This window comes from Lissotriton helveticus, chromosome 8, assembly GCF_964261635.1.
Source record: "Lissotriton helveticus chromosome 8, aLisHel1.1, whole genome shotgun sequence".
NCBI lineage: Eukaryota > Metazoa > Chordata > Amphibia > Caudata > Salamandridae > Lissotriton > Lissotriton helveticus.
The window spans coordinates 186,563,816-186,578,474 of record NC_136069.1 but is presented as its reverse complement, the minus strand read 5'-3'; the positions used below and the strand labels follow the sequence as shown (position 1 = coordinate 186,578,474).

The window sequence follows — 14,659 nt, the reverse complement described above, 5'->3', positions numbered from 1 at the left end:
TACAGGAAGAGGGAGAGGGGCTTGAAAACTAGACACCCAGGGGAAACCCGGATGGGGTGACTTGTCTGGCTCTCACCAGGTTCTGTTACCCTGAATCCCCTGCAAACCTCAAACGTTGTAAAAAAAAAAAAAAAAATGTCCTCACATATCTGTGTTGTAAAGTTCAGGAATCTGCATGGATCCACAAATACCCACTTGTGTGGGTATCCAATGCAGTCTTGGCTAAAGATGTTAATTAAAAAAAATGTAGCGCTTAGAATTCTCGGAGTTATACCCTAATCCCTATGTTTTTGGCTATTCCCAGTCACAGGCGCTTGCCCCACCCACACAAGTGAGGTATCATTTTACTCTGAAGACTGAGGGGAACGCTGTGTCGTAGGACATTTGTGATTGCACTATGATTCCACAGAACAATATGTGGAAAATGTGTTATTTTCATCTATATTTGAGGTTTGCAGGGGATTCTGGGTAGGAAAACATTGGAGGATCCACGCAAGCCATACCTCACTGGACTCCCCTGGGTCTCTAGTTTTCAGAAATGTGTGGGTTTGGTAGGTTTTCCTAGAAGGCTGCTAAACCCGGGACCAAAAACTCATGTGACCCCCTTGCAAAAGCAGATCGTTTTATGATAGGTAATTTTCAAGTCTCCACAATACGGTTAGGGCCCTTGCCTGTCGAGGGTTCTTGACCCACCCACACGAGTAAGGTACCATTTTTATTGGGAGACCTGGGGGAACGCTGAGCGGAAAGAAATTTTTGTCAGCCTGTTTTTTTTTTTTTAGACGGGGCATTGGCATGCCCATTCTGGGCAGCCCTCGCTCCTACGTATAGTAAAAAACTAAAAAACCCTGGAGCCTAGTCTGCTTCCCCCCCACACGGGGCAGATTAGGGGCTATTGCCCCCATCTGCCTCCTGGGGGGGGGGGGGGGCAGAAAGTCTTTTGCCTGCTTTTTGGGGGTAGCACAGGAGCACTGGTGCTCATGACGTAACCATTCCGTCATGAGCACCCAAAGGGTTAAAACAAAAATTCATCAAATACGGATTTGAGAAATGTCCTTCACTTGATCATAACCTTGGTTAAAATAACCAGCAAATGCGGAATGCAGGCTCTGCGGGGCAATGAGAGAGGACTTTGGGGCTGATTACAACTACGGCAGTCCTATGGACCTCCGTAGCCGCAGTGGTGTTGTGGGCACCGCTGCACTGGCGGTCCGACTGCTGCAACTTCCGGGATCCCAGATCCAACGGTGGCGCAGCGGTCTGAGGCCTACAGTATGCTTGCAGTGCCGCTGCACCACCCACGCCAAGCATGTTACCTGTTTCCTCACCGATACATTTTTCATGTCGGTGAGCCCACCATGAAAAGTGTGGCGGTGAGAAATGGTGTATCTGTGCACGGGTGTGCAGGAAGGGGGGGCACACTGTGTAACCCCCTGTCTTTCTGCTCCCCTCGTTCCTGCACGGCATGGACTTTATAGTCCATGCCGTGCAGGAACGTGAATTGATGTTCCCATTGTGGTTCCTTGCTAAGGCTCAAAGATGAGCCGTAGCACAGCACAACTGTGGGCCAGCCGCTGCAAGACAGCCCACCTGTTTTTAACTTTCTAATCCTGCGGGCGGTGTGCAGATGACTTTGGCGGTCTTGGAGCGGGGCGTTGGCGTGGCGGCCCGCTCCAAAACCACAAAAGTCGTAATCAAGCTCTTAATCCATTTTGTTTGCATTGCAAAAAACTGCTAAGCAGCAGGAGGGCCTTATTGTGCCAGTTAGTTAAGGAGAGGTGCATTCGTTCATGCAGACCAGCTATATTAGCTTGCTTCGAGCCAAAGGACATAAGACTCCTCTTCCACATTGTTAAATTTTTAACAACCATAGAATAGAACTTAAAAACACAAGAGCTTGCTGGACAGGCTATGTTGAAACGTTTTTAGTATTTCATTACCCAGTCGTTTTGTGGCAAGTGGTCTTTATAAATATTTGTACCTTTCTTCTGCATATATTGTGATATTGCTATGATTTTAATTAATTGTGCAGTACAATCTAACTGGTAACTGGAGAATGATCCCTGGAAACGTGCAATGATGTTTGACTAACAATTCACTGAACATTCTGTAGTTGTCAGGGGCTGGCAATGATTTGTGGTTAATAAAAACTGAAACTTTTGTGAGATCACTGAAATGTATAAGGAGGATCTTTAAAGAAACAGGGGACATCATATATAAAGGCATGAACAAACACATCTGTATTTGCTTTAAAGCTGGCTTTTGTTTACAAATTGTTTTCTGTTTTTCAGGGTCACAGTAAATATATAAAAATTACCTTCTATGATGAGAATAATAGTAAGTAATTTATCTTCTCTTGTAAAGGTATATATTTGTCTTAGTAAGAATCTTTACATGTGACAAGGGGCCCCAGGGAAGAGGATACATTTAAAGTCCCTGTGTCTCCATCAGCCTTTCAGAACGGTTCCACATATGCTTCTACTGGCTCTAAGAAATGGGCCAAAAAGTTTGTCCTGACAGTGGGAGGAAAGAGGACTGTGCGTGTTTCTCCATTCTCACACCTGCATTCCCCCCTTAGTACTTAATCACTGTGATTGCAAAAGCTGGCCTCTCCCATTCCCCTACAAAACTGCACGTATTCACAGTAGAGAAATAGGCAGGATCTTCAGTTTAGGCCACTGGTTTGAGGATAAAACCAGCAGGCCTCTACAGTAAGTATAGCTTGCTATTTTAGTTATTTTCAGTTATGTATAGAATTTTCAAGTGTAATGTTAGAATGCATAATAGATGCTTCATCAGTATCATCTTTCCACACTTTTGCGATTGAGAATTTTGCGAAAGAAAATGCCAAAATATTATAGATTAATCTGAAATAGCAGAACATAGAATAGTATAATCCAAAATGTTGCATACCGTCTCTGAGAGCATTTTTTTGGGAGTATACAAAGACATGCTCATGGAGGGCCCTGGGAAGGTATTTAGACTGTTAAAACTGGAAAGGAACTGGTTAGGCACTAGAAAGATTTTGGGTGTTTCAGTTCATCGTTAACAGGTAAAGAAAAAAAATCCTCGAACTTGCATGGTTTTGATATCCATAACTATGTATAAGAGAACAACGCAATATTCCAGTTACAGGGGTAGTTAGTCCTGGCCAAAATGTCCGTGAGCCCTTGCCTTGAATTTATTGCCTGGCATAGGGGATAGGCAAACGAAACAGAAGCTTAGTACCTAACATCAAGACCTAAATGGAATTTTCAAACCTAGGTGATTTAATATCAACAAAGAAAAGGATACATACACACCAGTCAATCTTAAAGTTTGTTAATGAGTCTTCACATAGGCCCCCATGCGAGGCACTGGTGGGCTCCCACAGTATCTTAAAATACATAGGTTGGCAACAGCTAACAAAGTAGTGATCCTCATTTAGCTTTTTAAAGATTCTGGGTACTGAGCCAATGAGTGAACTACCGGAACTAATTGAAAATGTGTTGGTGAAAGCATATGAGAATGGGTGGTTAATTGGACAAACTAGTGTCACATGACCTCCACCAAGTTGGACTGTCCTCAATTAATGCAGATCTCTTGTTGGAGTTGATCTTGGCATTCTTATTCCACAGATAGCATGCATCTTTACTTGACCCGAATCAGTCCACAGTTGAATATTCAGAATGGCTAAGCTCTGCCATCTCTAACACAGCCCCTCAAAAATTCCAACCCAGGTAGAACAAAACAATCTGTACCTTTGTTCACTGAACCCCTCTGCCTCGAAAAGCAAAACTGCAGAAGGCATGAGAGGAAATGGAGAACCAAATAAGACTTTCATAATAAAGAAATCTGTAATATTTCTCTGGCTAAATACAAGACCCTAATCACCAAAGAAAAGACCACTTTCTTCACGCAGCAAATAGACTCCTCTAAGCACTCCACAAGGGAGTTATTTCAGGTCATAAGCAACCTAACCAAAGCACCAGACTTAAAAGGACCAAACAACAGTCATTCTTTCTGCTTAAGAAAGTCCATCATTTCGGCGATAAAATAGGTCAAACATACAACCTGTTCACCTCTTCAAGCACTGCTTAATCTAGTAACATCCCTCCAACAGCCCACCATCTTAGCCAAGATCCCAATACCTTGGTTAGTACTCCATAGATAATTTTAGTTAGTTTACCCCCACCACCTTGCCGGAAGTCCTCAAGATTTCCAATCCACCAAATCTGGATCTCCCTATAATGCATGCCCCCCTCCGTTCTGAAACCGATCCCCAAACCCATTGCCCTTTCCCTGACCAACATCTTCAATGGGATGTTTGCTACACAGATTTTCCCCAATATGTGGAAAAAGGCTTCCATTCAAGAATCCCAATCTGGACCCAGCCAGAGACTGCATTGATCAAACCACAGACGATTTAAGAACTCTCTTGGATAAAGCCGGTACGGCAGCCCTAATTCTTGAATTATCGTCGGTCTTCAAAACGGTGGATTATTCCACTTTGATCCTCTGCCTCAAACATCTTGGCATTAATAACAAAGCTCTTTTGTCTGTTACGGTCCTTCCTCATGGGCAGAGACCATTCAGTGATGCTGGACAATCTTGTGTCCAAAGCATTCTCTCTACCGTGTGGGGTCCCACAGGGTTCCTCACTCAGCCCCTTATTTTTCAACATCAGTGTTACAGAATTAGCATCACTTATCAGGAGCTTTGGCTTCTCATCCACATCCTATGCCGATGACCTGCAAATCGCCCAGTCTGCCTCTAACAACATTAACTACACCAACCTTCAACTTCACAACTATATGAGAGCTATAGGTAACTGGATGAGCAAACATTGCCTTAAAGTGAACTCCGAAAAAACCGAGGTCATTCTTTTTGGTAACAGCCACAATTTTGGTACCCTACCTGTTGGCCCACAGAACTAGGAGTACTTCCTTCATTGGTCCAAAAAGCAAAAAACCTTAGGGTACTAATCGATGATAATCTAAATGTTAGCAAACACATCAACTCAGTTATTTCCTCAAGCTTCAGCACCATCAAAATCATCATGAAAATATTTCACTTTATTCCCCCTAATTCAAGGAAAACTGTTACATTGGTAATCCTCACTAAATTGGATTATTGTAACCGACTGTACTTAAATTTCCAAAAGCAAAATCTTAATAAATTGCAGTGTTCAGAGTGTGTGTGTTCAATACTTCTTCTTGATCAAATTTAATTCATGGAACTTTGTTTTACCTACAAAGCTCTCCACAACTCTGGCTCGACCATCTCAAACAATCCTTAGTGTGGTAGGTACCCAGCAGAGACTTGCGATCCAAAAGCTCCATGATGGTCTCCCACCCCCGATTAAAAAGACTCAAATGGGGTGGGTAGTTGCTTTGCCTCAGAAGCCTCTAAACTTTGGAATAGGCTACCAATAAATAAGTAGAGAGTCTTCCACACTGCTAACTTTTAGAAAACTGCTGAAAACATGACTTTTTATCAACTAGACTCCTCATAACTCTGTGCTTGTTATGCTGAATAAGGGCCTGGACACCCCTTGATATACGTGCACTTTAAAAATGTATTAACATAATACTAGTGGCGTGTAAACCTTTCCATACAACACAGCTTATTTTCAATTTGATCCTTTCAGACGCATAGTTTATGCAGAGTTTTTAATTTGATCCTTTCAGACGCATAGTTTATGCAGAGTTTTTAATTTGATCCTTTCAGACGCATAGGTTATGCAAAGTTCTCCCCAGCATCCAAACAAAAGTTTGGTCCTCCTTCTTCCACACAGTTTTGCTTGGGTAGTTCTGGAAAAAAAGGCTGGCTCAGTGATCTAAACAGTTGTTTAGAGTAGCAACCACCCATTCGAGAACATTTTCTAGAGTAACGATTAGGCGATGTCGCGGGATGCTTTGGGGGTAAGCCGCCATATTGCTGGGAGTCGCAGGGTTGCGGTCTAGCTCATTTGACCCTTCCACCCTCTCTTGTATTTAAATCCCGCTACTTCCCTCGCGCGCTGATTTGGCATGAAGCACTAAGCACTTAGCACTTTCTTGAGGCGGAAAGCCGGGAAAGTTAGGCAGCGAGCCACAACTTGTTTTTAATTCATTTTATCTTTGTGATCATTATTTGCTATTTGCACTCGCCCACTTACCCTTGCACCATCTGTCATCCCTCGCAGCCGATTAGGCGCTGTCGCGGGATGCTTTGGGGGTAAGCCGCCATATTGCTGGGAGTCGCAGGGTTGCGGTCTAGCTCATTTGACCCTCCCACCCTCTTCCTGCATAAATGTCCGTCATTTCCCGTCCGCGCAGCGGGCGGCGTGCCTGTCTGCGCCCGTCCGCGCCCTACCGGGCCCAGGGGCCATATCCCCTGGTCAAACTCCGCCGAAGAGGTTTATCTACGGGGCAGATCATCTGCACGCGCTAAGACCCACATCTACACAGGGCTGTATCACTTTAGACATGATAGATCCATTTCCACAGTCCTGTTCGCATTGCACCTTCTCTCTAGATGTCCCACAGTTGTCGTTGCTGCACTTCGAGTGCCACTACTTCCTCTAATCCTTCTTATACGTTTCTTAGCCTGAATTGCTGCTCCTTACCCAAACACGAACGTGAGATTTTTGACCTTTTAATTGAGGAACTACCTGACGCTCTATTTGTTACTGAGACGTGGCTGCATGAAAGCGCCGGTCCAGACATAGCGGTAGCACTACCTTCTAATTACACCATTGCTAGGAGTGACAGACCCAATAAAATCAGGGGTGGCATTGCGATCATATTTAAGAACACCTTCCAATGCCAGCTTGACCCTGTTATTTTAAGTAATTGCGAGGCAGCGCGTTTTAAACTTGCCCTTCATCCTAAAGTTACTCTTACGGGCCTTCTGGTCTACCGCCCTCCCGGCCCTGTGAATGCCTGGTCGACACAACTCTCCGATTACATAGCTTCTATTCTTACAATTTGTAGTAATTTCTTGATTGTAGGCGATTTTAATGTTCACCTGGAGGACTGTAAGAACAGTATAAGCAGGAACTTAATCGCCGATTTGGAAGCTATGAATATCACTCTACATAATCGTGGCCCCACGCACAGCTGTGGTCACTTCTTGGACCCTATCTTCTCCAATGTTCCTCATCTACATTGTTCTCCTGCCTTACCCGTCCTTTGGTCTGACCACTATCTTATCAGATTTATGTTTTCACCCACTGACGTATTGCCTCACTGCAGAGTTCCATCAGTCTCTAACAAAAGAAACTGGAATAAGCTGGACATTATCTCTCTTAATAATATGCTTGCGACTCACCTTCCCACCGATCCTCTTAAGTCGATCTATGGATACTGTAGCAGGTATCACAAATTCCTGGCTCCTGGAGGCTATTGACATCTGCCTTCCTCTTTCCAATAAGAAGGTGGCTAACCACAAAACACCGGCACCCTGGTTCAACGAAGCATTAAAAGCGGATTAGTCGCAGAGTAAAAAACTGGAACGTATTTGGAGAAAGGACTACTCTCCCACGGCAGGTCTCAACTATAAAAGCGAATTGAAGCGCTGTCCTAAAGCCTGCGCCCTAACTAGGGCCAACTATGTCACTAAAACGATAACTGAAGCTGCAAGTAAATCCAAAGTAGTATTTGGCTTGGTTAAAAATCTTGCGGGCGCTCAGACTATAGCTAAACCTCCGCCCTTGTCCAGTAGCAAATGTGATTAACTTGCTCAGTTTTTAATCACAAAAATCGATAAAATCTATCAAGATATCTCTGACCAAAGCGATAGTATTACCGCTCCCACATTGCCAGCTAACCCGAGGGATTTAAACTATCCTCTTATCCCCTCCTACGCTCCCCTCCTTTCATGGCCTGATCTTCACCCCGCAGCCCTTCTCGAGATTCTACGCATAGTGAAATCGGGTTCTCCTACTGATCCCTTGCCCATTCCAATACTGCGTTTATTGGATACCCCTTGGCTCTCCATGATCTGCACTACACTTAAACATTCCCTCAAAACCGCCGTTGTTCCTGAAAAAGCCTACGGCTGACCCCAAAGTTCTCTCCAACTTCCGTCCTATTTCTTTGTTTGCCGGCCTTCTCCAAAGTTTTGGAGAGGCATATTCATGAGCATCTGTCTCAGTTTGTGGCGACAAACAATTTATTGCATTCCTCCCAGTCGGGTTTTCGTCCTGGCTTCTCTACTGAAACCACTCTCCTTGGCATTACGGAAAATCTCCAATCTTTGTTGGATCGAGGTGACACAGCAGTACTGATATTGCTCGATCTCAGTGCAGCTTTTGATACTGTTTCCCACAATATTCTCCTCAGATCCCTCGCCGCCACAGGCATCGGTGGTGTAGCCTTGGAATGGTTGGCATCTTTCCTGACGGACCGGACTTTTCACATTTTCTCACATGCTACTACCTCCAAAATCTATTCATCACCCCATGGTGTACCCCAGGGCTCGATTCTTAGCCCTCTCCTTTTTAATCTTTGTCACTCCTTTGGCCCTTATCGCGGAACTTTCCGGGTTGACGTTGTACACCTATGCCGATGACTCTCAAATCGTTTTCTCCCTAACTCAATCAGTCCAGGCCTCCACCTCCCTCCTTCAGACTGGCCTCGTGGAGATATCCGATTGGATGAATCTTAACCTTCTCAAATTGAATGGAGGGAAGACGGAAGTCTTGGTCCTCGGGCAAAAACTTGACCTTTGGAGCTCCAGGCATTGGCCATCTGAGATGGGCCCACTTCCATCCCCTTCTGAGAACGTGCGTAACCTGGGGATGATTATTGACGAGGGGCTTACTATGCAATGCCAGGCCAATAAAGTGGCAGCCAACTGCTTTACCATTCTACGCTGGCTGAGGAAAATCTTTTGGATGCTGCCGCTTGACACCCAGAGGTCCGTAATGAACGCCCTGATAACCTCTCGGTTGGACTATGGTAACATACTCTACCTGGGGGCGACCAAGGCAGTCACGAGACGTCTTCAACTAGTACAAAACGCCGCTGCACGCTTGCTCTACGGTTGCCATAAAACCGACCAAATCACAGAACGCCTCCGTGAACTTCACTGGCTTAAAGTCGATAGCCGCGTGAAATTCAAAACATTTGAGTTACATGCACAAGATCAAGTCTGGGAATGCTCCTGAATACTTGCAATCCCTTTTCAAAACCTACTCCCGTCTCGCTCTCTCCGTTCCTCCTCACAACATTTATTCTGTGTGCCCAAGTTTAGACTATCGAGAATGGGTGGCAGGTCTTTCTCGTTCTTAGGGCCCAGACTTTGGAATTCCCTTCCCCTTGACATTCGTGCTGAGAGCTGTTATGCCCGCTTCCGCAGGGCCATTAAAACCTGGCTCTTTAATCAATAACCTCTCATTAGCCTGTGCCCTTGCTGCTTCTGTCTCCTCTAGCGCTGGGAAACCCTTTGGGGTAGCTGTCGCACTTTACAAATCTAATAAAAAAATAAATAAATTGAATATTGTTTGAAAGAAGTTTTTGTCAATGATGTGCGATTTGAACCACACGTCCTCCTCTAGCCAGACCTATGCATTTTTAAACTTACTAGTTGTCAGGGATTTCTCAAATTTGTTGATGGGACTCATTTGTGTGTCCAGATTATTTATTTCTCCTGAATAGAGTGGCATTTGGCTTCAGCTCCCAGATTCCAATAATGATTGAGTGGGGTCCTGGATTCCAGTAATGATTAAGTGCGGGTCCAGAGAACTCAAAATGTTAATAAGACCCATGGTTCTATATGAAAAGCAAGGGTTCTATTTGTGAGTTTAGCAGATAGGAAGTTGAACTGTACCTTCAACTGGAATGAAATGGTGAAGAATGAGGAGAGCCGTTTTAAGTGTCTGTCTGTGACCCTGGCCACCTCCCTCCCCGGACTGGCAGAGGTAGCTCACCATATCGAAGGGAATGAACTAGTCCAACTGCACTGGCAAACAGAGGTGGTTCTTTTCCACAGTGGTCAAAATATCATCCCTCACTGATACCAGTGCCATGCAATGCATCACACAGAAACCCAGACTGACCTGATGGAGAAGTATGGAATTTTGGGAAATCTGGCATTCTGTGTTAGAATGCTAATGGACTGGTACTGTATCACAAGACGTAGGGCAAGTGGGAGTGTTTTCAGCTGGGGTTTTACAGTAAATCTCAGGAGTCAAGGAGCATTCCACATCATTTCGCAGTGTACCAAATCATAAATAAAGTGACGAGTTAGGCCACAGCTCCGAATTACCCCTAAATCCTAAAACTAGGTTATTAATGGATTCATGGATTTTCATATTCTTAATCAGAGTAAGGCGGGTGTGAAAACCACATTAAATTAAATATTTGGGGATTGTTATTGGACAAAATCGGAAGCCTCTTGGTCAGGTTTAGCAGCCACCTCCATTTCAGCCCTCATGTCCAGATAATGTAAAAAAAAAACATACATGGTTTGGTGCACCTGTGCTGCGATTTGTTAGAAAACTAGTTTCAAACCTGGGTTAATTTATTTTATTGCTCCCTAAGGGATATAGGGTACTGTTGATTACAGTCCTATTGTGACTGCCTATCATTTATCTATTTAAATTATCTGAATATATATATTTTTGTTTTCAAACAGTTGATCCTGTTAAATACTGGCTCTATCGACCAAGGAACGAGGTGTATGATGACTGTGATGTTTTCAAGATCCGTATGTTCTGGATGGTACTGTTCGAGAAAAATGCTGTTGCTGTTGAAGGTCGGAGGTAAAACGACAATCTGTTTTTATTTGCAACCTAATATCCATTTTAAAAGTAACAAATGTTTTGTGTTCTAGTTCATGTCTTTAACAGTTGTTACCTGTTCTAGCGTAACAGGAGCAGATGCTGTGCTGAAGGTTTTAGTCCTTCTAAGACCTCTAGTAGGGTTGGAGAGTTGTCTCTTTGACAGAGAGCATGGTATGCAAAGCATGGTAAGGGCGGCAGAAAACACCAGTAGGCTACTCTGCAACCATAAACAGAAATCCAATGAAAAGGGGATGTAGATTACTTGAAGCTGTGAGGACTCAATTTATGTAAAGCATGTTTTTTGTTCACTTGATATACTACACTCCTTTACATGAGATCCTCATTTCCGAACCGTGCGTATGCAGATGTCTGAGATTTAATACAATGAAATAAATCTTTTGGCTGAGGTGACCGGATGTACACCTTTGAGGTTAGGATTGGAACCTTCAAACGCTTTTGGTCCTTTATATGGCACTTCAGGTGTCAAGTCATAATTTGAAAGTTTAGAAGGGGCAAGGGAATGGGGAGAGAGATAATGCTGAAGGCAAAAATTATATATAGAAATTATGTATTAGGGGCGGAGCCAATCCAGGTGGCGGACTGTATGTAAGTCCTGATTGCTCCAGCAGTCTCAAGCAAGATTCCTGCAGAATCCTGAACAAGAGCCTACCTAAGACGGCTTCCTGTTGGCGCTTAAGTACCCCACACATCGGGGCAGCAGAGGCCATGATGCTAGTGGAGGGAATGCACGCTGGGAATGGTTGCACCTGCCAGACCTAACTTGTGGCCACCTCTCCGCTCCAGGAGCTAGACTCGCCTGGTCGTGGCTGCAAAGTAACCCCCCCCCCCCCCGGGGGGGGATCCGAAATGTGGTGCTGCTGCTTGGATCCCCTTGAGAGACGTGTGGGAGATCTAGAGTCCACAGCAACTTGCTGGCCTATGGGCATTCCAGTGGAGGATGGTGCAGAGATGGGACGAGCAACCTGCGGGTGGACTGTATGGACAGAGAGGAGCGCTTAGGGTTCTGTATGACAGAGGATGTGCCGTATGCTACACTAGAGTGGAGCTCTGCACTGAAGTGATTCGTGCCTCCTAGAGACAAGTGCCAGTGGTGCGCAGCCTGAGAGCATGGTTTATGGGACAAAAAAAAGTTGTGTGCGACAGAACCATCCGCTGACTCCGCAGAACCCAAATATAACCATCCGCTGACCCAACAAAACCAAAAAACGACTGACCCATCTCCCTGCTCTCCTTTCCAGCAAAGGTTCTCGAGAAGGCAATCAACCAGCAACTCACAAACACCTGGATCACTACAACCTCCTGAACCCATCTCAGTCTGGATTCCGAGCCAACCATACCATTGAGATAGCCCTGATTGCCGCCACTGACTATATAGGGGCCCTCTCAGACCACGGCAAAACAGCAGCCCTCATCCTCCTAGACCTATCCACTGCCTTCCACACTATCTCTCATCACATCTTGATCTACAGACTCCACCACATCTGAAACCATGGAAATGCCCTCAAATCAATCACTTCACACCTCATTGAAAAAACACAGAGAATGTCTGACACCCTTCACCTCGAATCCCAAGAAGATCTGTGGCATCCCCAAAGATCATCCCTCAACCCCACCTTCTTCAACAAGTAGGTGACTCCCCTGGCCAACAGTCAAATCACACAGACTCAAAATCATCTCCTAAGCCTATGACACCCAGCTCGTCCCCTCGTTGTCAAATGACCCCTCCACCACCAGAGCCAACTTCCATAGATGTATGATGAAAGGGCCCAACTGGATGAAGGACAACTGACTCAAGCTGAACATGGGTAAGACAGAAGTCCTCGTCTTTGGAAACAACACCTTGCCATGGAACAAAGCATGGTGGCCTGCGGAACTCTGCCCACATCCTGCCCGAGAGAGCAAGCCTGCAACCTCTGCATCATCTTGGACAGTAAGCTATCTATGAAGCAACAGATAAATGCAGTCTCATCCGCCTGCTTCCACACCCTAAGCATGCTCCTCAAGATAATCAGGTGGATCCCAGTCGACACCAAAAGGATCGTGAACACAGGATCGCGTCACCAGCAGGCTGGACTATGGGAATACCTTCTACGTAGGAATCACCACACACCTCCTTAAGAAACTACAGACAATACAAAACTCAGCGGCAAGACTCCTCCTCAACCACCCCAGATGGACACACATCCCACTCCACCTTAAGAAGCTACACTGGCTCCTGATCCAAAGGAGATGTAGTTCAAGATATTGACCCACGCATACTAGGCCCTTGACCAGCATACATCATCAATCGCATAGCCTGCCTCTACCCAGACACCTACGGTCTGCCTCCGTCTTCCTTGCAGGCACTCCCCTGATCCACCGAGCCAACAGCGGAGACGCTCTTTCTCAATTCTAGCAGCAAAGGCTTGGAACAACCGTCCTCTGCACCTAAAGACCACCTCATTGCTCCAACAATTCAGGAAAGGACCCAAGACCTGGTTGTTTGCTTGTACAGATCGCTACACAGCAGCTAGCAGCTCCAGTTCCTTGTGACCTTCACTGGGGATTTGCTGCACTTTATAAATAATTGATTGAGAAGGCCTATGGACTGGGGTAGCACTTTTGCTGCACATGGAGTAGCTGGAGAGGGGCAGAAGCGGGGAGACGGGCCCGGGAGAGGCCACCTCGCCAAACTCCCCCTTTTACAAAAGAGAGTGGACCCGCTCCCAGAGTGTACAGCAAAGTGCGTGTGCCCAGGTAACCGGGCCCGCTAGGCCGGCGCTGAGAGAGGAAGGAGGACTCTGCAAGGATTTTTGTGAGGATGGCGCAGACCGCATGATTGATCTGGCTCTCGTTACCTGACAAGCCAAAGGAACATGTCACAATGAGACAGTTGTTGGAATTGGCTGGGTGTAGATTGTTGATAATCCACCTACACACTGCTTTAGTGGTAAATGGGAGGGCGGGGGGGGGGGGGTCAACCTGGAACGCGCTAGGGACTTCCATGATTTAACGGTAACAGGCTGAAGAAAAGCTTGTGTTAAAGATCAACAAATGTCTCCTTATGCCTGGTTCAAGCTCATACATTTTCTTACTTGCTTAGGACGTACATGACCTTCCGAAAGTTTACTAAAATATATCTGGAGACCCCAGTGGCATGCGGCCAAGACGCAGCAGATTTCTTGCACATGAATTTGGGATGCCTGTGCATAGTGGGTTTCTGGAGAGAGGTAGTACTGTAAGAATCACAGGGCTAGCACTAGAGGGATACTTTAAACATTGCCTTTTGGGCATCCTCCCAAGAATGCAGCAGACGAAGATGGAAGCCAGGGAGTGGTGTTGGTGCGGCGTTGGATAGCTATATATTGGGTGTTGGCAGAAACACCCAGTGGTGGCACAGTGGAAGAAGGATTTGATGGAATGGGCAATAGTAGATGAAATACACATTTGGTTTATGAGATGATATGATGCAGTGGAGGACGACTTAGTAACTTGGGGTGAGGTGATTAACTGGATGAATGAGCCCTCAGACGACGGACCCCCTTGAAACCAGCAGTAGGGAGGGCGAAGGGAGCCGGATGAAGAATGGGAAGTGGAACCCCTGTGCTAGAATTGGGGATAAGATTGTCCAATATACTAAGTGAGATGTGGAAAAGGGACGGAGTGTATCCATATTCAGGGATACGCAGCACCCACTTGAATGCTGCTCAATTGTTTATGGTTGTTTATAAATGTAAAAAATCCAATAAAGATATCTAAAAAAAGAAATGAATTATTATCGTTATTCGCCTTGAGACACCTTCCATGCATTTGTTCACAGAAGTCTAGTGGGCTAACTTGACAACCAACTTGTACACAATCCGCAAAAAAACCGCCTCATCATGTTGACTATTACAGCGGTAGGTAGGA

The 14,659-nt window shown here is 45.4% G+C and overlaps 1 protein-coding gene across 3 annotated transcripts in view; it reads left to right on the top strand.

The window, feature by feature from the left end:
• Window positions 1-14,659, top strand: part of TTC3 (tetratricopeptide repeat domain 3) — a 1,911,479-nt gene that overhangs the window by 56,544 nt on the left and 1,840,276 nt on the right. For all 3 annotated transcript variants that reach the window (XM_078656864.1, XM_078656865.1, XM_078656863.1), the window contains exons 3-4: window positions 2,292-2,337; window positions 10,603-10,729. In XM_078656864.1, the coding sequence (XP_078512990.1) occupies window positions 2,292-2,337; window positions 10,603-10,729 (173 nt within the window). The remainder of the gene's footprint in view (window positions 1-2,291; window positions 2,338-10,602; window positions 10,730-14,659) is intronic.